At 40.4% G+C, this 22,385-nt stretch overlaps 1 protein-coding gene across 13 annotated transcripts in view; it reads left to right on the top strand.

Annotated features, from left to right (window-relative positions):
• The window catches only part of ZMYND11 (zinc finger MYND-type containing 11), a 74,289-nt gene extending 58,845 nt beyond the window's left edge, over positions 1-15,444 (top strand). For 8 of the 13 annotated variants that reach the window (XM_043480651.1, XM_043480650.1, XM_043480660.1 and 5 more), the window contains 11 exons: positions 1,682-1,759; positions 2,212-2,304; positions 4,181-4,268; positions 4,754-4,809; positions 5,930-6,007; positions 6,837-6,955; positions 9,416-9,623; positions 10,001-10,069; positions 10,837-11,109; positions 11,424-11,609; positions 13,330-15,444. In XM_043480651.1, coding sequence (XP_043336586.1) covers positions 1,682-1,759; positions 2,212-2,304; positions 4,181-4,268; positions 4,754-4,809; positions 5,930-6,007; positions 6,837-6,955; positions 9,416-9,623; positions 10,001-10,069; positions 10,837-11,109; positions 11,424-11,609; positions 13,330-13,452 — 1,371 coding nt within the window. In that variant the 3' untranslated portion in view covers positions 13,453-15,444. Of the gene's footprint in view, positions 1-1,681; positions 1,760-2,211; positions 2,305-4,180; positions 4,269-4,753; positions 4,810-5,929; positions 6,008-6,836; positions 6,956-9,415; positions 9,624-10,000; positions 10,070-10,836; positions 11,110-11,423; positions 11,768-13,329 lie in introns of those variants that run through there. The other 5 variants (XM_043480661.1, XM_043480657.1, XM_043480655.1 and 2 more) reach the window with 3 other exon arrangements.
• Positions 15,445-22,385: the final 6,941 nt, after the last annotated feature.

Here is a 22,385-nt window from a genome sequence, read left to right as displayed (position 1 = left end):
ATGTAAGTTTCTGTGTTACTATCTCCGTACATCTCACCCTCTCCTCCCCTCTCCCCATGTGGGAATTTTGTTTAAAAGTGTGAATTTACAAGCTACATCAAAGTCCCTTTTCCCAAAGATTATACAACCTGGGGTTCAGGAAATATCATTGCATTTTAAACTCCACATGTACACCATTGGCACATGGTCTTGGCCTCATGTCACAACCCGGCTTCCCTGGTGGCTTAGCTGGTAAAGAATCCTCCTGCAACACGGGAGACCTGGATTTGAACCCTGGGTTGGGAAGATCCCCTGGAGAAGGGAGGGCTACCCACTCCAGTATTCTGGCCTGGAGAATTCCATGGACTGTGTAGTCCGTGGGGTCACAAAGAGTCGGACATGACTGAGCGACTTTCACTTTGATGTCACAACCACCTGAGGAGTTAACAGTAAATGAATGAACAAATGGTGGAGACCTTTGCCTGGAAATTCCAGTTCAGATGCTCAGGGTGGGAGCCCACCAGTGTATCTGGAGTGTGGCCAGGGTGAGAAATGCGTTCTGCAGTCTGTAGACGGTAAAGAGTACGGCTGTTTACTCAGACGGCCTTGGAGTAAAGCTGAGCAGAGAGAGCACCAGCCACGCCCCAGAGCGTCTGGGGAGGGGGCGGCGATGGCGCCAGACACGGAGTGTGCGAAACTGCATCTCAACTCAGGGGACTGTTTCCACTTTTGACTCAGATGCTTTCGTGCTGTGAATGTATAAGCACTTGGTTAAGCCATAGCAAAGGTTTGTCATTTACACGAGAAAACTTTGCTCCTTCCAATGTATTTAGCATTATTGAGATGACTTCCTGTGTGTAAAGTTCTTAGGGGAGTAAGTAATGATGTCACTGGGTAGAGACTGATAATACAGCAGCCTGAAAAGTTACAGTGTTTATTCAGTAGTGGGCCAGGCTGCTCTGTCCTTTGCAGGGCGGTCTGCTTATGGTCCAGTGTCTCTCATGGTTGTCTTAGCCTCAGCTAAGAAGTTGAGAACATTGGTCCTTGTTTCCTAGCTGTCTAGAAGTGACATTGAAGGTAAACTCCTTCTTTAATTCGTGTGAAATTAAGTTTTCTGAGAGAAATTAAGAAACCTAATTAGCTTTTAGGCAAGACTAATGGAAATTGAAGTTATTACTGAAAAGACCCAGAACATTTCAAAGTAGATATGTAGATGTGTGTGCTGCAGTGTACGTAATTCCTAAGTGACAGACTTTTAATAACCTTTTAAATAGAGAATAACGTTAATAATTGAAATTCACTGTTCAACATTGTTATTTTAAAATATCCCTTAAAGGATTTCAGCCATTGATTTTTTTTTAATAAAATAAGTGATTCTACATTACATCATCATTATTGTTATTTTACTGTTATTGTCATTATTTTTTGTCATCTGAAAACTGAAATTTTAAAACATCAAGAAGAGAAAAATGAATAATTCTCTGAGGTATTATGTCAAGGATAGTATATTTTCTGATTCTTACATTGTTACATTAAATGCTACTTTTGGTATGCAAATTTTGAAGATGTGTTGGAAATACTACATTGTTTAAGAAAGTCTATATTTGCATACTATAATCTTTTATATATAGAGAGCAATCTTTAGCAAGAATATAGACTTACAAATGATCAGATTTTTATCTTGGCCTTCTGTTTCCAACAGAGCATCAAGAAGAAAAACACCAACAAGCAGGAGATGAGCACGTACCTCAGGTTCATCGTCTCCCGCATGAAGGAGAGGGTGAGTCCCGAGGGCTCTTAGAATCGCCTAAAGCATGTGTATTCTTTCAGAGTTCCTGACTGACAAGTAGCAAATACATGTAGTGCAGTATGAAGGGTGGAAACCATTGCTATCTTGTGTTTTTGTGCTCTGAATAGTTCCATAAAATGCTCTTAGATTTGTTTTGCCTTTGTTTTCAACACAGGAATTTCTTTAGCTGCATTAGGTTAGAAACATTTACATTTTAAACTTCCATTTATCAGAAAGAACATTTTTATTGATACTTAAGTCTTTAAAATGAAACTGAATTTTCCAAAATAACTGTTCTTTCTACTCAAACCTTAAGGAATGCCACATTAAACTATAGTACATATACATCTTTCATTAAGTTCTCAAGTACTTGTTGTTTAGAAATTGATGTTTTACCCCTCTCTGTAGCCACATTTAAACTGATGTGTTTCATGACCTTTCAGGCTATTGACCTTAATAAAAAGGGGAAGGACAACAAACACCCCATGTACCGGCGACTGGTGCACTCGGCGGTGGATGTCCCTGCCATACAGGAGGTAAAGCTTGCCACGCGCAGCCCTGGCTGTGCACCTGCCCCCCTCCTGCCTCAGCAGCTGTCCTTGCGAGGGGCGTGTGCACCCGCTGGCGCTCAGCAGGGGTCATCTCTTAAGAGTCTTTGTTTTAAGCAACCTGTAGATTCTTGACACTTGTTGATTAAAGAAAATGTATTACAGCCTGATCAGTGTAACCTTCCAGATGCAATCACCATGCAGCTGTGTCTTCCTGGGCTTGGCAGCAGCACTTGGGAGTTTCTCCCCAGGGAAGATGAGAGCGCAGACCTCAGGTCTTGGGGAACAATGACATGCACTTGAACAAAGCAGATTTTAACTAGAAAACTTAATCTCTCTAGTGAAGTTCCTGTAATTTTACCTACTTAGCTGAGGGCTATTAATGGGTTGTTAATATTTAATTACAAATGCAGTGAACATTTTGACATGTTTCCAGTTAGATTTGCAGATATACCAATTCTGAACCTATGTGTCATTTTGAAGTTTTAAAATCTTATGGTTGGCCATAATAGGAGTAATTTTAAATCATCTGCTCTTTCCTTAATCTGCTTAATAGCTGGAAAAACTGAAGATGTAGTATTTCAGTGGAAGAAAGGGGCAAATGAAGGTTGTTCATAAAAATGAGCAATTTTAATTTTACCTCTTACCCCTATGTTGCGTAACATCTTGACAACAGTGAAGAGCCCGGCCGTCCCTCCTGCACTGCCCCTATGGCACCCCCACATTCTGCAGTCTGACCCCCCTCAGTCCAGGGGGCTCAGGAGCTGGGCTGATGGTGTCTTATTAGCATGTGCTGACCATGAGCAGAAGCACCCTGAAGGAAATGAACAGGAGGAAGACCTGGTTTTTATGCTTCCAAAGATTTATGGTGGAGACCAAAATGCTAGCTGTGATGATGCATGGGGACTTCTGGGTGTGGGTGTCCCCACCTGGGTGCAGGCAGGCAGCCTGGTGGTACCTTGCACCCCTGAGCCAAAGACCGTGAGGCGCTCAGGGTGGAGTTTGGAAGAGCCCTGTGACCCTTGATGCCAGACAGAAGCCATCAACTGTCTTGATGCGCAGAGGACCACCACAGACTTTATTTTAAAACTATGTCAGCCACCTAGCTCTAATTCAGAATTGCCTTGTCTTCTTTGTGGTAATCTGTCACAGAGACTAACAGCTCTTTCTTCTTTCAGTTTTATTTTCCTGACTTATAGAAATGGTTTGGGCTTCTCTGGTGGCTCAGATGGTAAAGAATCTGCCTGCAATGCAGGAGACCTGGGTTCGATCCCTGGGTTGGGAAGATCCCCTGGCGAAGGGAACGGCTACCCACTCCAGTTTTCTGGCCTGGAGAATTCCATGGGCTGTGTAGTCTACGGGGTCACAAAGAGTCAGACACAACTGAATGACTTTCACTTTCACTTTTCATATTAGTGCCTGTTCTCGAAACCAGAGCCCCGAGAGAGTTGCTGAGAAAGTCATTCTTATTTTTCAAAGAAGCCCTGTTAATTCTAGTACAGGCCTGTGCATAGCATATTCCCTATATGGTAGGTGTGTAGTTAGGTCTCATGAACCCCACTACCAAAGCTTTCATTATGTATAGCACTTAGCCACAGCTTTTATCATTATTACAGATGAGATGTTCACACTGCAGTAACGTGGCTGAGAATGTGGGACCTTCTGCACTTCACTGTCCTGGAATACCCTGACTGTAGATGGAGTTGTGGGTTTCTTTTATGAACATTCTGTCAGTATGGACACAGGAGCAGTCGTAATGCCATTCTGGAAAATCTTGCTGTTTCCCACACTCTAACACTGTTAAATTGATGGCAAGTGTTTTCACTATTAACTGTTGGCCATTTTGGTTTTTTTCCCTCTGCAGAAAGTGAACGAAGGGAAATACCGAAGTTACGAAGAATTCAAAGCTGACGCTCAGTTGCTTCTCCACAACACAGTCATTTTCTATGGAGGTTCAATATTCTTTTTTGTGTAGTTTTTTTTAGTCATATGTTTACATTGCATGTTGAGAAATATCTTTTATAAAACATTACACTAAAACAATACCTGAACGATCTATAAGTAAGTAATGTTAGGGTTTAAACTTAAAAATATTTAGTAATATAGATAACTACATATAGCTTATAGAATTGACAGGCCAAAAGCAGAACTCTAGTATTTGTTTTTTCCCGTCAATATCCCCTCATTCAAAAGTAGTGAAAGAGGCCAATCTATACGGAGAGTATTAAGTTGTGTTGAATATAAAATTAAAGCCGCCTATTTACTTTTCATTTACTGCCTGAATTTTATTTTAAATACATGTTTTTATTTTCCGTGGTATCTGTCCACTTTTGTTAAACTGAAAGAAAATTTAAATGGTTATATTAATTTTGGTAGTCTTGTGTTTCTTGGTAGTCCTGTGATTACTGGTAATAGATATCTGTCTTTATAATTACAGCAGACAGTGAGCAAGCTGACATAGCACGGATGCTCTATAAAGACACCTGTCATGAGGTACTGTCCACACCTAATACCTGAATGCTTGCTGTTTTCTACATTAACCTATTTTAGAATTCCATTCTGATATGTACATTTTAACTTTGCCATTTCTTTAAATATGATCGTATTTCCATGTTTGACATACATGGTATACAATGCAAACAGAGAGACGGGGGCGGGGGAGGCTAGAATTCTGGCATAACTGTTCTCAGAGACTCTAATTCTGGGAATTAGACTTAGTTACTAAGTAACTTCTAGTTAGAACAAAAGGAAATTGTTTTCCTTAACTACCCTAAAGTGAATTAGTTAATATGACTGCATGTAAGTGTGTTGCACTGGGCAGGCACTCAATAAGTGTTACCCTCTTTGAATGAAAGATACAAATTTGAGTTCTTACTACACTACACAGGCAAAAAAGCAACCAAACATCAGCATTCATAATTAACAATATATGAAATATATATTTAGGAAAGATTTTTTTGGGTGGCTTTTCTTATTTGAAACATTCATCTATAACCATATTATCTTTGCAAAAGTGTCTCAATTTAAAAAGTTTTGTTTCTTTATTCCATTTCTGATATGACTTCCATTCATTAAACATGTTTATTGAGTGTGTGCTGTGTGCTGTGTTAGGAATAAAGTGGGCGTCAGGATGCTGGCTTCCTGTTCATACAGCTGTGTTCTGAGGAAGGAGACTGAGGAAAAGGAGAGACAAATCAGTTTCTTTACAGAAGTTACAAAAAATGTTGTGAAAGAAAACAGGACTGAAATGGAGAATGAGGCAGAGTAAGGGCTGCTTTTATTGGTAGTGGGTATTTTCTGTGGGCATATCAAGAAGACATTTCTGGGGAAATAGCCTTTCATCTGTGTGTTGAACTAGAAGGTATCGGTGAGGCTGGGGAGCCAAGGGCAGATGCAGTGCGCCCTGAGGAATCTGTCTTCTATTCCGAGTGTACTCTGGGCCCTCTTGGGAGGTTCAGGCAAGAAAGTGGCATTGGAGAATTCAAATTTGAAGCTTAAAGAACAAAATTGAAGGCTATCAACATGAAAGAGAATGCTGATTTACATGCATCTATCTATAGTTTTGTGCATGCATATATTTTATGTAAGCTAAATAGTTACTTTTCTTTTTCAGTTGGATGAACTACAGCTTTGTAAGAATTGCTTCTATTTATCAAATGCTCGTCCTGACAATTGGTTCTGCTATCCTTGTGTATGTGAAATTTTGAAATTTTCTTTTTTTTTTTTAACCTCTTCAGTGTCTCTGATGTACTGCTCTAAGGAAGTTTATTTCCAATTTGCTTGAGGATTATAATCCTTCTAAATATTTCTTTTCATATCATGCTCTTTATGGTTTTAATGAGTATAAAAAACTGAAATATAGGAAAAAACAACTTGGGATCAGTATCCATTTCTGACTTTAAAATGAGAACTTTAAGAACAGGAATAAACATTGAATCCCTTAATAAATAAAAATTTTTCATTCTCTTACAAGAAATCTAAGTTTTTATATATAGCTGTGTGATTTCCCCTAGAATGGCATGTTAGTGCCAAAGGTATCTCCTCTCCCCCTCCACAAGGACATAAGAGCCTGCCTGAAAGCTCCCACTTCTGAGACATTATTGTGCTCTTCAGTCACTTGACGGTCTCATTAAAATTTGCATCTCTGACTTAGTAGGTTGGGAGGAGGACCTGAAAATCTCCCATTTCTTACAAGCTTCCAGGGTTGGACTATATTTCATGAAGCAAAGTTAGGGTGTTCAGTTTGCCTTTGTTACTCACGTGGGGTTTGGTTTCCTTCCAGAGTTCCATGGGCTGTCAGGAGATTCTTTTTACTTCCACATTACTTATGGAAATTTTAATTTTTTGGTGTTTTTCTTGGAGGTAAAAATCAATCAATCCTGGGGTGGGGTACATTCTGTGTGTTAAGGATTTAGAAAAGAAGTATTGCAAATATTATACCTAAGTAGGTCAGTATTAATGATATACTTGTATTTAATACTTTACAAGTAATATGACAAGATAAAACATTTTATTTCCAGATACCTAATCATGAGCTGGTTTGGGCTAAAATGAAAGGTTTTGGATTCTGGCCGGCCAAAGTCATGCAGAAAGAGGACAATCAGGTTGATGTCCGCTTCTTCGGTCACCATCACCAGAGGTAATCACGACCCACAAGCCACCATCACCCCTGGGCCTCTAGGAGCCCTGAGGTGGACCCAGGCCTGCAGTTACCAGTGCTCTGGGTGCTTTGCCATCAGGAACAATGTGAAGTGTATTTTAAATTAAAAAATAAATCAGCATATAACTTGACTGGGCACTTAAATGGGACAGTTTCAATAGCAGAATTTAGAAGGGTGAACTCAGAAGGTGTCAATGGTGGGCATTAAGTAGAGAACTTCTCAGGATGGTCCATTTCACAGAATTGTATTGTCCTTCTGGGAGTTTCAGCCATCTTTTCAAGGTTCTGTCAGAGTCACAGACAAAAATAATCAACTTGGGAGTGTAGGAGAGTGTGGGTCTTGTGATCTAAGAATGGATATGAGGGAAGAACTTTGACTTAGTGTTTTGAATTTCACTAAGTAACAGTTAGCTTAGAAAAATGAAGAATTGTTATGCAGAGATCACCATGAATAAATACAGTAAATATTCTTTAGCTAGTTCCTCATATCTCTGCACCTAGTGGGGGAAGGAAAAGGTAAACACGTGATTATGGACTGTTCCCTCCATATGCTCAAACCAGAGCCTGCTGCTGCCTCCCGAGCCCAGATCAGGTTGTGATGCTTTGTCCTGGTGAGCAGGTCTGCAGGGCACGCATGTCTGCAGTGCTGACTCTTCGTGCTGCCTGTGGTTGGAGGGTGGATGGCACAGGCAAGAAAGAAGGGGTACATCCTGTCAGATCGTGGGCCCACCTCATTGTGCACATATTCAGAGAATTCTGAACTCAGATTGACAGATGTGTAGGTATAGCCAGATCCAATTTTCTTTTTATTAAACTTACTCTAAATTGTGGGGTGCTTTCTGTTTGCCTTTTCTAGTGTAGATCAGACTGCATGTCTCAAACTTGAAATCTGATTAAAATTTATAGTAATGGAGATGATTGAGAGAATAGATATGTTGTATGAATTGCTTTGAGACTTAATAAAGTCTCACATTAAGAATATTCATTCATTTTTATTAAATCCAACGGATACGTAATTTAACAGGATAAAATTCTCTCCTAGGTCACAAGTTCATTCCAGGTAGTCAGCACTGCTTATGATGGAAATCCCCCTCAAAAACATAACTGCTTTTAAAAAGTGTTTTAACAGTTTTTGATTGCCCAGTAAATGTTTGCTGACTGAAAGAGTAAATAAGAATACAGGATTTAATGGCAAGGAACTCTTCCACAAGCAAATTTGTATTTGCACTTTTTCTCAAGTGTAGTTTACTTTGGTTTCTCAATGTCAGATGACACTGTTAATGTAATATTTATAAACAAGTTCAAATTTAACAATGTCAGCTGTCATTAGCATGTAACCATATGGATTATTGTATATTAAAAATGTGCTTTTAAATTCTAAAGCAAATAGCTTAGTTTATACAAGCAAGTTAGAAGTCTGTGTTTATAACTTTAGGCATATATGCCAGAATTCTCTGATGCCTTCAGAACAGTTTTAGGTCTAGTATTTCTGTAACTCCATAGTAAGACTGGAAACAGTAAATCCTGGTTTATTCCTAGTGCTGTATCCCACCTAATATCCTCTCACTGGTGACATCCCTCCCTCTTCATGTCCAGAGTCACCTGAACTGTATATGCTGCATTGTTCCTCCTTGTTTCTCAGTTCAGGGCAGTGGCAATGCATGTAGAAGCGCTAGTGTATTTATTAGGAAACCTAACCATTAGGACCCTCGCTGGGTTCCAGCTGTTAATTAATAACTTACCTTAAGCCCATCTGGGCAACATCTCTGCCAGCCGTCAGACGAGGCAGGAACAGCCCTAGGACTGTACGCTCTGTGGTGCTTTCACTGGCCCATGGTCAGCCCCAGGTGAGTGGACACAGCACTCTAGTGGGAGACTAAGGCCAGTAGGTGATTCGTACCCAGGAAAATTTTCTTCAGTTTCTATTCTAGCTTTCTTCCCAATAGAACCAAATGTAGTTTTAGATCTACCCACTCCAGTATTCTTGGGCTTCCCTTGTGGCTCAGCTGGTAAAGAATCTACCTGCAGTGCAGGAGACCTGGGTTCGATCCCTGGGTTGGGAAGATCCCCTGAGAAGGGAAAGGCTACCCACTCCAGTATTCTGGCCTGGGGAACTCCACGGACTCTATAGTTCATGGAGTTGCAAAGAGTCAGAAACAACTGAGCAACTTCCACTCTCACTTTCTATAGTTCTAACATGCAAGTAGCTAGATTTTGAATAATTTATAGTATTCAAAACAATGAGATATTGAACACTTTAAAAAAGGCATATGAGTCATTCTCACCCTGAGAACTTTACTTTGATGACTGTGAAAAACAAGTCAATTCACCTTTTTTCTACTTGGTAAAAGTTTTTATTCAAGCCACTGTGCTTTACAGTGCACAGAGTTTCTGCTGTTTTGGAAACTTCTAACTATCCCTTTTCAATGTTGTTCACAGGGCCTGGATTCCTTCTGAAAACATACAGGACATCACAGTCAATGTTCACCGGCTGCATGTTAAGCGCAGTATGGGCTGGAAGAAGGCCTGTGACGAACTGGAGCTGCACCAGCGCTTCCTCCGTGAAGGGAGGTTTTGGAAGTCCAAGAATGAGGACCGAGGGGAGGAGGAGGCAGAGTCCAGCATCTCCTCCACCAGCAATGAGCAGGTAAGGGCACCAGTAAGAACCTGTCAGTTGTGTTCCAAAGGTGCAGGTGTCAGGATGCACTGGCGTGGAATGAGCAGGTTGTGACTTCTTCCTTGCACACATTTGTCAAGTGCTCTGAGAAACAAACCAGAACCAGTCCTAGTTCACAGAAGCCACCATCACCCTGATCCAGACATGACCAGCACATTAGCTCTTTCAGGCCCTCGGCCCAGAGGAATCATTCAGTGAGTGCCAACCACATGGTCTTGAAAGAGCTAATGTCACAGGGACACAGCAGGTGCCCACCTCTCCCCCATGGGTCCATGGCTAGTCTTCTCAGCAGAGAAGTGTTTTGTGGTGTCGGGAATAACGTGCTGTTACTTTTATAATGTCCACAGCTAAAGGTCACTCAAGAACCAAGAGCAAAGAAAGGACGACGTAATCAAAGTGTGGAACCCAAAAAAGAAGTAAGTTGCCCACCTTGCAGTGTCCAGGTGATAAGTGAAACAGGAAATACTTCCACAGTTGTGATCCAGGCAGTGCTCCTGACAGGTGACTTGCAAAAAGGACTGCCGTCAGTCCCAGGATAGCAACCAAGTTGGACCCAGGCTGCCCACTGCCCTGTCACTAGAGTAACACACGGGAGCATCCAGTTAAGCAGCACTGACCACATCTGGCTAAGTGGGACAGCCCTTTGCTGCATTGTCTGGGAACGTTGATATTTTCTCATGGCACTAATAAACAGTTTTTAGTGTTTACCCAGCAGATCAATGAGACCAGCATTTGAAAACTGAAAGAAACTATGGCTAAGTTCAGGCTTTTACAATTCTATAATCCAGGTATATTTTAAAACCAGGGCACAGTACTACCACATACTCAGTGAGGGGTGGTCTAGGGTATTTGTTTATGAATCTCATCCAAAGAAGTAACGATAAATTCTAATGATCTTACATAGTAAAGCTTTTTGTTCAGTCTCTTTTGAAAGGAAGCATCATAATATTATTTAATGGAATTGTAAATGAAGTTCCTGTAGAATGACTGTACCTACAAATTGCATGTGTTTTAATTTTTTTTTAATTTATTTTGAATTGTGGTTGAATACACAGAAGAATTTTCCATTTTCTTACATGATTGTTTAAACAGCAGTTGTATGGCTGTTTGTATCCCTCTGTTTTTCTTCAGATAGAGCTTGTTCTTGAACTAGTAAATTCTGTGGCACTTTCTTTATCCTTAGGAACCAGAGCCTGAAACGGAAGCTGTAAGTTCCAGCCAGGAAATCCCCACGATGCCTCAGCCAATCGAAAAAGTTTCTGTGTCAACTCAGACCAAGAAGTTAAGTGCCTCTTCCCCAAGAATGCTGCATCGAAGCACCCAGACCACCAGTGATGGAGTGTGTCAAAGCATGTGCCATGACAAGTACACCAAAATTTTCAATGACTTTAAAGACCGAATGAAGTCTGATCACAAGCGAGAAACTGAAAGAGTTGTACGAGAAGCTCTAGAAAAGGTAACACAGCCCTCAGTGCCAGTGCTGCCTTCAGACACACGGGTGGGTTAGGTGAATGGTCTTCATGTCGTGGTTTTACGTTGCTTAGGCATCAACGAGGTAGCAGCTCTTTAAAACAAGGAATATAAAAAGGCATCTTTTTACAATATTTTAAATAACAGGTACTTTTCTCACCTAAATATTTTATAGCCCTTAATGAAATAAAGGGAAGAGAGGTACATCAGTTAAGTAGAAACTATGTATTATGGTTTTGCTTAATGGTCTGTGTAAATTATGAGCTGACATACTGTGGGTTAACTTTTTTTTCATCTCAGCTGCGTTCTGAAATGGAAGAAGAAAAAAGACAAGCTGTAAATAAAGCTGTAGCCAATATGCAGGGTGAGATGGACAGAAAATGTAAGCAAGTAAAGGAAAAGTGTAAAGAAGAATTTGTAGAGGAAATCAAGAAGCTAGCAACACAGCACAAACAACTAATTTCTCAGACCAAGAAGAAGCAGTGGGTAAATACCACTATTTTCTTAGAATCTGATTTATGAAAAAAAAAAAAAATACCATAGGTATGATGAAAATTCAGAAAGATCTTTATGGCATATGTAAAAATCCTGAAATACAGTCTAATGTGGAACTGTCAACTTTAATTAACTTAAACTGTATTTTAACTCCAGAGCTCACATTTCTCAGTATTTGCTCAAAATTATTTTGTTACATTGAGATTATGATACTTTGGGACATAATATATATAATTTATACAACTTTTCCATCTATGCAGGTATTTTATTTTGATAAGTGGGCTGGCCCTAATAGGTGATATTAACTTATAAAATTGTAAATGTAAGTATCATAATAGCAAACTAAGGATTTTCAGATTTTACTGCACTTAACATACATTAGCTTCTAGTGAAGAAATTGATTACTTTTGCTTTATAAAAGTAACATCTCACTGGTCTCTAACTTAAGAACTGACAGTTCACTAAGGATGGTGCCCTGTGGGTCTTCTTAGGCTGTTTGCTCTTCCGCAGTCTTCTCCCCTGTCTTGTTAATTTCCATTGACCTGTTGTCTTCGGCTCACATCTGCCTTTGACTCCCTCCAGTCATTTTTCACTTCAGTTAATGGAATTCTCAGCTGCAAGTCTTTTTGGTTTCCATCAGCATCTTTTTATTAATATTTCCAGTTTGTTCATACATCATTTTCTTGACTTTCTCCATATCTTCCTTTAGTTCTTTGCACTTCTTTAATAGGTGTTTTAAAGTCTTTGTCTAGTATATCTGCCAGTAGGTTTTTTTACATGAACAGTTTGTTGATTGATTCTTTTTCCTTTGAATGGTCATACTTCCTGCTTCTTTGTATGCCTTGTGATTTTGTTGTTGTTGTTGAACACTAAACATTTGAGTCTAATAATATGGTAACTGTAACTCATTTTCTCCCCTTTATCATAGTTTGCTGTTGCTGTTTCTTTGTTATGGCTGTCTGTTCCCAGGATCAGACTGAGGTGTAAATTAAATGTCTTCTTAGGTCTTTTCTAAGCCTCTCCTTGGGTTTGCACATTGACTTCCTAATTCCCCTGTATGTGCAATTGATTTTGAATGGCTTGCAAAAGGGAAGTCACTTCAGAGGGAGGACTTGTGATGGGTGGGGGAGGGGTGCAACTATTAATAAAGTGGCCCGCCCATCTGACCAGAAGCAGCAGTCTGCAGAACACCTGCCAGGGGGCTCCCTGCATAGCCACCTGGGGCTGCAGGTGGGGAAGAGGTAGCTGTTTCAGTGCTAAGAGCCAAAATGACCAAAGTGACCATAACTTATTGTTCCACCCTTTCCCAGACCTCAGGGTTCCAAAACAGTCCCTTTAGATTGTGCAGCAGAGCTGGTGTGTGTGGCGGGGGGGGGTGGGGAATCCTTGTGCTGCTGCTCTGTCATCTTTTCAGAACCTTCAGACCTTTTTAGGAAAAGAGAAATTATTTATGCTTGTGTGCTGTTGATGTTAATGACCTAGTACAGATGGAAGAAGTTGATGTTGTGCTGAGTAAGCTTGAGATTGCTGATAATGACTGCATGCTGAGCCTCTGTCATCCCATTGTTTCCCTACTGTCCTGCTCAGGACAGAAACCGTGTTTTGATGTCCTAGTTTACACTTGAGTTAGAAAGATCTTTGAAAGCACAGTTTTAAAGTCTGTAGTTGTACCCAGTTTCGTTTACTTGCTGGTCACGGTTTCTTGCTACAGTGCTACAACTGTGAGGAGGAGGCCATGTACCACTGCTGCTGGAACACATCGTACTGCTCCATCAAGTGTCAGCAGGAGCACTGGCATGCGGAGCACAAGCGCACCTGTCGCCGGAAAAGATGAAGGCTGGCTCTTCCTGGAGAATCACTGACGACTATTCCTCTCAGACACAGCGGTTTTTGTTTCCAAGAAGCCAAAATTGTTTAGAATTTGCTTCCCATTTTGCACCAGCCTTTAAACACTTTTCGTGGAGAAATTTTGCACAGTAGTTTAAATCTTTTGTTAACGCTCCTCTGGAGATTTTCAGGGGGTAAAAGTAACATCAGTGGAGGGTATTATTTTAAATAAATTTTAATTGAGAGTTTGTTGCATTTTCAGCAAATTTTAAAACATTTTTAGGTTTTACAGAGATTTTAACCTTTAAACAACAGATCTTTAAAAAACAGGTGAATTACAAGTGAGTTTAACAAAGAAACATTTAAAATAGATCTGAATGTAAGAACTACAGAACTGTTTCAGAAATAAAACATACTACCTTGATGTGAAATTTATTTCTTAACCTTGTTGAGCTGGTTTTGTTCAGCTTACTTTACTGTTTAAAGGCATTATCTATTGGTTATGCCAGTGGGTATATGATTGAATTTAGGGAACAGGGTTGACACAGCAGGTGCTAGTCCTGCATATTTTTTCTTAAATATTTCCCAATTTGTTTTCATTATTTCTTTTCAATATATAACTTTTATAACAAATTATTAGCTTTGATCTTGTAGTTTAAAATTGCAGGGAACTGGGGTAATCTTTTACTGAGCTGGATCTTAGAGAAAATGAATATTTAAATTTTAAAGTTTGCACATTTCATCTTTGTCCTAACATGAGTGCTTGTAACAAAATAAACAACAAAAATAAAAAGCCAAAAACTACCTTTATCCATACATGAAATTATAGATGAGGCATACAGATTTCTTTAATGCTTCCCTTCCCTCCCCAAGTGTCATCTGATTGCCTACTATCTGGTGTCACCTCTTCTATCGTAAGTTAATACTGAAAGGAAAGAAAGCACTTAAGTTTCACAGAAGCCGTTATGTTTGTAGTAATGGATCATTGCCTACTAATGAACTCCATCACTGTACACAGAATGAAGAATAATGCATGTTAATTTTCTTGTATTAAAGATGCCGTGATTTGTAAAAAGTCTGTATTTTGCGGAATGTCTGGATTAAGAAGCATTACCAATAGGAATGGATCGATAGTTGAATAATGATTTTTTTTATACACAGATATATAAAATACAGCCAGGAAACCTTAATTTTAAAAAATAAAACAAACCCTCACAATTTATGTTTTTTCAAAGACTGACCTTAGACCAGTCAAATTCCCACTTATCATTTAGTTATTTTTAAGTTTAGAGAAATAATTTGTAAATATTTATTTACACCTTTGATATTTATTAAAGCAATTACACACAATGTAAGTGAGAGAATCAGGAGAAAAACCTTTCAAAAAGTTTTCTCCAGGTTTGTCAGGGTCACTCTAAAGACAAAAATGTACCCAAGTCTTCTGTGAAATAATCACCCACCCAGTCCTAATGCTGTTGCAGATGGTGGTGACACAAGTTAATCGACAAGCGACTGCCTGGTGGTGCCCCGTGGCTTGGAGGACCTGTCTGGTAGCCACACGTCAACAGCGTCCCTGAACTATGCAGGCACGTGGCATTCTCGGTCCCTCCTGTTGCTGTGAGATTGGTCAACGTCGCCACGGTGCTGTGGTCCGGTCGAGACGACGTAACTGAGAACACTTACCTTCTCTGATTGTTTTCCAAGTTTTAAAACTTCGATCCACCCCTATGAGAGCAAGTTATTGTGGAACTATTTTTGGTGTGAAATCATTCCAGAGTGTGTACTATTTACCGATAGCTGCATGAAAGTAAGACTCGTGTTACTTTGGCTTTTTTGTCTCCGTTGACACGGTTGCACATTTCCAAGTTACTACAGTGTAAAAACTGTGTGTTTAAAAAAAAAAAAAAAACAAAATTAAAAAAAGAGATTGTGGCCTGGTTTTGTAAAAGTTTTAGGTAAAATTACAATTGATTGTTTAGGAATCATTATTAAAAATTTTCTGCAAATCATAAAGCTATATCAAGGTGTTGAGCTTAGCCACTATGCACATTGTAATTACTCATTGTGGCTGTCCAGTTCTTCGATGCATTCTGGCATTTTGTAAGCTGCTCTGACTAGCAATATATAGACTCATTTAATGTGTTAACATTGGTTAATAAATGTATTTAAAAAAACTGCCTTTAATAAATTGTTGATTTAGTCCATTCCCCTAGGCCAAAACAAACACAAGTATATCACATAGTAATCATATACTGTTGGCTACCTGCTGGTGACTAACTTTATATAAAATCAGTGTGTTAAAAACAGTTCTCTTAAACATTATGTAAAGTTGGATTTACTTTTACCAGTTCTCAAAAAATTCAAATTTGACTACAAAGCCCTTTTTCTTGACCTTTAGACTAGGCTGAACATACAGATAGAAAATTGTTCAATAAACATTTGACATTAGTCAATACCATTGATTTCAATATATCCAGACTCAAATCCATCATCTTGTTTTCACTTCACTCCTCCAACCAATTCCCATGATGGTGATCTCAGTTCAAGCCAGCATCACCCTCCTGCCCAAACCACAATGCAGAAGTGGCCCAACCCTCTCTTTGCCTCCCCCTCTAATTCAGTGGTTCTCAAATTTCTGACATCAGGATCAGAAGAGGGCTTGTTCAAACAAACACTGCTGTCCTCTCCCCACTCCCACTTTCATTGCTAACAAGTTCCCAAGTGTTGCTGATGAGGCCATCCTTTCAAAGGCCACTGCTTTACTGATGGAAATAAACAGATATGCAGAAGGTCCCAGTATCTTACAGAGTCCTAGGGCCCATTCTTAGACTTCCACCCCCAGAAGGATCCAGGTCCCTCAAGTTAGCAATCCTGGATCCAGCAGGATTAGGCAAGCCAAGAATAGAATCGGTAGTAAGAGTGCTGTCACTTATTTAGATCAGAGGCCCTCAAACATCCAAGTGCACACAAACAACCTGGGGGTCTAGTTAAAGTGCAGAGTTCAACTTAGATCATCTGGGGTGGGTGGAGCTGGGCATTCTGCCATTCTGGCCACTGATGACACCTGAGAGGCAAGTTCTTGAACTCCAAAACTGCAACTCGCTGCTGAACAACCATCGACAGGAGAAGGTTGGATCCCATTAAAAAAAAAAAAAAAAGATACCCCACAGCAAAGGTAAAGGAGAAGCCCCAACGAGACAGAAGGAGGGGCGAAATCCCATTTAGAATCAAACCCATACCCGTCAGAGACGCTAGGAGGACTCAAACAAAATCTTGTGGGCACCAGGATCCAGAGACCCCACAGACTGAGCCAGACCTGCCTTTGAGTGTTTGAGTGTCTCCTGCAGACATGGGTCAGCAGTAGCCTGCCCTGGGGACAGGGGCTCTGGTTGCAGCAGACCAGGGTCATGGAGCATGTAACACAAGCCCTCTTGGAGGAGGTCGCTATTAGCCCCACCATAAAGCCGCTGAGCAGACGACCCAGAAACTGCAGAAGAATTATACCAAAGAAACTCTTGCACTGTCAAGAAAGTTCTAGGACACCCAACAGAGTTCCCAACTTGGGGATCTGACAAAGGGACTGAGAACCCCCAAGGAACCTGACTTTGGAGGCCAGTGGGATCTGCTTACAGAACTTCCACAGGACTGGGGAAACAGACTCTTGGAGGGCACAAACAAGACCTTGTGTGCACCAGGACCCAGGAGAAAGGAGCAGTGACCCCACAAGAGACTGAGCAAGACTTGCCCATTAGTGTCCAGGAGTCTCCAGCTGAGATCTGGGTCAGAGGTGGCCTGCTGCAAGGTCAGGGGCACTGAATACAACAGTGCCTGCACAAGACCTTCTGAAGGAGATCACCATCACCTTCATTACCACTACCATAGTTTGGCAACAGAAAACTACCATAGATTATCAACAGAAAATTGGATTGAAGATTTACTGAGCATGGCCCCATCCATCAGAACAAGGCCCAGTTTACCCCACACTCAGTCTCTCCCATCAGGAAGCTTCTATAAGCTTTTATCCTTATCCATCAGAGGGCAGACAGAATGAAAACCACCATCACAGAAAACTAATCAAACTGATCACATGGACCACAGCCTTGTCTAACTCAATGAAACTATGAACCATGCCATGTAGGGCCACCCAAGATGGACAGGTCATGAAGGAGAGTTTTGACAAAACGTGGTCCACTGGAGAAGGCAATGGCAAACCACTTCAGTATTTTTGCCTTGAGAACCCCATGAACATGATGAAAAGGCAAAAAGATAGGACACTGAAAGATGAACTCCCCAGATCAGTAGGTGCCCAATATGCTACTGGAAATCAATGGAGAAATAACTCCAGAAAGAATGAAGAGATGGAGCCAAAGCAAAACAGCATTTAGTTGTGGATGTGACTGGTGATGGAAGTAAAGTCTGATGGTGTAAAGAACAATACTGCATAGGAACCTGGAATGTTAGGTCCATGAATCAAGGTAAATTGGAAGTGGTCAAATAGGAAATAACAAGAGTGAATATCGACATTATAGGAATCAGTGAACTCAAATGGACTGGAATGGGTGAATTTAACTCAGATGACCATTATATCTACCTCCGTGGGCACAAATTCCTTAGAAGAAATGAAGTAGCTCTCATAGTCAATTTAAGAGTCTGAAATGCAGTACTTGGGTGCAATCTCAAAAATGACAGAATGATCTCTGTTCGTTTCCAAGGCAAACCATTCAATATCACAGTAATCCAAGTCTACGCCCCAACCAATAATGCTGAAGAAGCTGAAGTTGATCAGTTCTATGAAGACCTACAAGAACTTCTAGACCTAACACCCAAAAAAGATGTCTTTTTCATCATAGGAGACTGGAATGCAAAAGTTGGAAGTCAAGAGATAACCTGGAATAACAGGCAAGTTTGGCCTTGGAGTACGGAATGAAGCAGGGCAAAGGCTAACAGAGTTTTGCCAAGAGAATGCACTGGTCATAGCAAACATCCTCTTCCAACAACACAAGAAAAGACTCTACACATGAACATCACCATATGGTCAATACCAAAATCAGACTGATTATATTCTCAGAAGCTGAAGATAGAGAAGCTCTATAAAGTCAGCAAAAACAAGACTGGGAGCCGACTGTGGCTCAGAACATGAACTCCTTATTGCCAAATTCAGATTTAAATTGAAGAAAGTAGGGAAAACCACTAGACCATTCAGGTACGACCTAAATCAAATACCATACGATTACACAGTGGAAGTGACAAATAGACTCAAGGGATTAGATCTGATAGAATGCCTGAGGAACTATGAAGAGAACTTTGTGACATTGTACAGGAGGTGGTGACTAAGACCACCCCCAAGAAAAGAAATGTAAAAAGGCAAAATGGTTGTCTGAGGCAGCCTTACAAATAGCTGAGAAAAGAAGAGAAGCTAAAGACAAAGGAGAAAAGGAAAGATATACCCATCTGAATGCAGAATTCCGAAGAATAGCAAGGAGAGATAAGAAAGCCTTCCTCAATGATCAATGCAAAGAAATAGAGGAAAACAATAGACTGAGAAAGATGAGATCTCTTCAAGACAATTAGAGATACCAAGGGAACATTTCATGCAAAGATGGGCACAATAAAGGACAAAAACGGTATGGACCTAACAGAAGCAGAAGATCTTAACAAGAAGTGCCAAGACTACACAGAGGAACTATATCAAAAAGATCTTAATGACCCAGATAACCATGATGGTGTGCTTATCACCTAGAGCCAATATCCTGGAGTGCGAAGTAAAGCGGGCCTTTAGGAAGCATCACTACGAACAAAGTTAGTGGAGGTGATGGAATTCCAGCTGAGCTATTTCAAATCCTAGAAGATGATGCTGTGAAAGTGCACTCAATATGTTAGCTTATTTGGGAAACTCAGCAGTGGCCACAGGACTGGAAAAGATCAGGTTTCATTCCAATCCCAAAGAAAGGCAATGCCAAAGAATGCTCAAACTACAGCACAATCGCACTCATCTCACACACTAACAAAGTAATGCTCAAAATTCTCCAAGACAGGCTTCAACAGTACATGAACTGTGAACTTCTAGATGTTCAAGCTGTATTTAGAAAAGGCAGAGGAACCAGAGATCATATTGCCAACATCCACTGGATCACAGAAAAAGCATCACTTCCAGAGAAACATCTACTTCTGCTTTACTGACTACACCAAAGCCTTTGACTGTGTGGATCACAACAAACTGTGGAAAATTCTTCAAGAGATGGGAATTCCAGACTACCTTACCTGCCTCCTGAGAAATCTGTATGCAGACCAAGAAGCAACAGTTAGAACTGGACATCAAACAACAGACTGGTTCCAAATTGGAAAAGAGTACGTCAAGACTGTATACTGTCACTCTTTTTATTTAACTTATATGCAGAGTACATCATGCAAAAATGCTGGGCTGGATGAAGCACAGCTGGAATGAAGACTATCAGAAGAAATGTCAATAACCTCAGATATGCAGATGACACCATCCTTATGGCAGAAAGAGAAGAAAAACTAAAGAGCCTCTTGATGAAAGTGAAAGGGGAGAGTGAAAAAACTGGCTTAAAACTCAACATTGTAAAAACTAAGATCATGGCAAACAGGTGGGGAAAAAATGGAAATAGTGACAGACTTTATTATCTTGGGCTCCAGAGTCACTGCAAATGGTGACTGCAACCATGAAACTAAAAGACGTTTGCTCCTTGGAAGAAAAGCTATGGCCAACCTAGACAGCATATTAAAAAGCAGAGACATTACTTTGCTGACAAAGGTCTGTCTAGTCAAACCTATGATTTTTCCAGTAGTCATGTATGGATGTGAGAGTTGGACTATAAAGAAAGCTGAGCGCCAAAGAATTGATGCTTTTGAACTGTGGTGTTGGAGAAGACTCCTGAGAGTCCATTGGACTGCAATGAGTTCAAACCAATTAATCCTAAAAGAAATCAGTCCTGAATATTCATTGGAAGGACTGATGCTGAAGCTGAAGCTCCAATACTTTGGCCACCTGATGCGAAGAGCTGACTCATTAGAAAAGACTCTGATGCTGGAAAGACTGAAGGCAGGAGGAGAAGGGGATGACAGAGGATAAGATGATTGGATGGCATCACTGACTCAATGGACATGAGCCTGAGCAAGCTCCGGGAGTTGGTGATGGATGGAGGCCTGGCGTGCTGCAGTCCATGGGGTCACAAAGAGTTGGACGTGACTGAGCGACTGAAGTAATTATTATTATTAGATATTACTACTAAATATTAAACCATTAAGTAGTATCCAGTAACATTAACTATTAAACCATATAAAAGGAACAGGTTAAATTAATTTTAACATATCCTACCTAACCTCTGGAAAATAGTGGAAGACAAAGGAGCCTGGTGTGCTACATACAGTCCACGGGGTTGCAAAGAGTTGGACATGACTTAGTGACTAAACAACAACAAACCTAGTATGTCCAGAATACTTCAAAATTTAACTTATATAACAATGAGATATTTTACATTGTTTATACTAAGTCTTCAAAATGCAGCATGTGTTTCATGCTTTCAGCAAATCTCCATTTGGACCAGCCATGTTACATTCTCCTGTGGCTGATGACTACCCACACTGGACAAAGCAAGCTAAAAACAAGAGCTTTGTGTCACCAAGTTAAGTGCTCCCCGTCAGCACCTGACCAGTTGTCAGTATTCATTAAGCAAATGTGTATTAGAAGGCCTGCTTGATACTTAGGAGTTGATAAGAATTTATCAGTTTTCAGCAAAACTTGACCTCTTTTAATGGTAGGTTCTTAATTTTTCAGTCTGAATTTTGAGAGCTTAGAAATCTTCAAGTCAGCAAACCTCTAAACTGACATTTCAATTAGGCAGCCCTGCAAAGGTGTCCTAAGGATGCCTTTGGCTCTATAGGGCAGTTGGAAAACTACCTAACTCCTCAACCTCACACTGAAGAGGAAGTTGAGACCCAGGGCTGCTTCAATTCAGGAACCACGTTCATGGTATCATATTGCTCTTCCACAGCCCCATGAAGATGATCTGTGGTCTAATAAAATCCAGCAATAGTAAGAAATAACCCCTGCCCTCCAGGAACAGGAAACAGTGTAAGTGAAGGTACAGATTGCTAAAGCAGCTTTCTAGCAGACAGTGTAGACATTCATTCAGCACTTGTGTTGTATGCCAAACGCATGATAAACAGCACAACATGCTTCCAGTCTCTATGTAGCTTATATTCTAGTGAGGGCATCGTCCAAGTAAGTGCAGCATTAATTATAACCCAGAGTTCAGTGCAATGAAGAAAAAATACAGGGCTACAGGATACCGAGAAGGCTATGACAAGAGGGGAAACCATTAGGGGAGGTTTAAAAACCTGTATGTCAGCTGAGACATGAAATGTAAGCGGGAATCGCTGGAGAAGTAAGGCGAATATTCCAGAGGATCGAACATGATTTTGGATGATTCATTTTTTCCTTCATATTTTTACTATAACTGTAACTTTTAAGACCAGGAAAAAAACTTATAGAAGAAAAACAAAATTCTTGCTTAGAGAGGTCTAGAAGGTGAAAGGAAGCCGTCAGAGAGGAAGCAGGACTGAGGGGTGCCATGACTGAACATCTAGAGGGAAACCAGCACAGTGACTGCAGAAGACAAGGGGAGATGGCTCAGAACGGCAGATGAAGAAGTGATTCTGTAATTGCTTTACACCAAGCTTTCCTCTGAACCGGGCTTGTTCAGTGAGTAAGGTCACAGGCAGTAGGCAAGGTTCGGTTTAAACAAAACAAATTATTATATATCCTTTGTTGGAAAAAAAAAAAAAAAGGAATGACAACCCACTCTTTTCTAATTCATTTTAAAGAGGATCATAAAAATTAAGAACGTGAAACTGTAATTCCTGTAACCTTTTAATAATTACAGCTGCTGAGTTCTGCTCCCAGAGGTCAAGACGTGG

This window comes from Cervus canadensis, chromosome 10, assembly GCF_019320065.1.
Source record: "Cervus canadensis isolate Bull #8, Minnesota chromosome 10, ASM1932006v1, whole genome shotgun sequence".
Classification (NCBI taxonomy): Eukaryota; Metazoa; Chordata; class Mammalia; order Artiodactyla; family Cervidae; genus Cervus; species Cervus canadensis.
The sequence above is the reverse complement of the archived record's forward strand: the minus strand, read 5'-3'. Positions and strand labels throughout refer to the sequence as shown.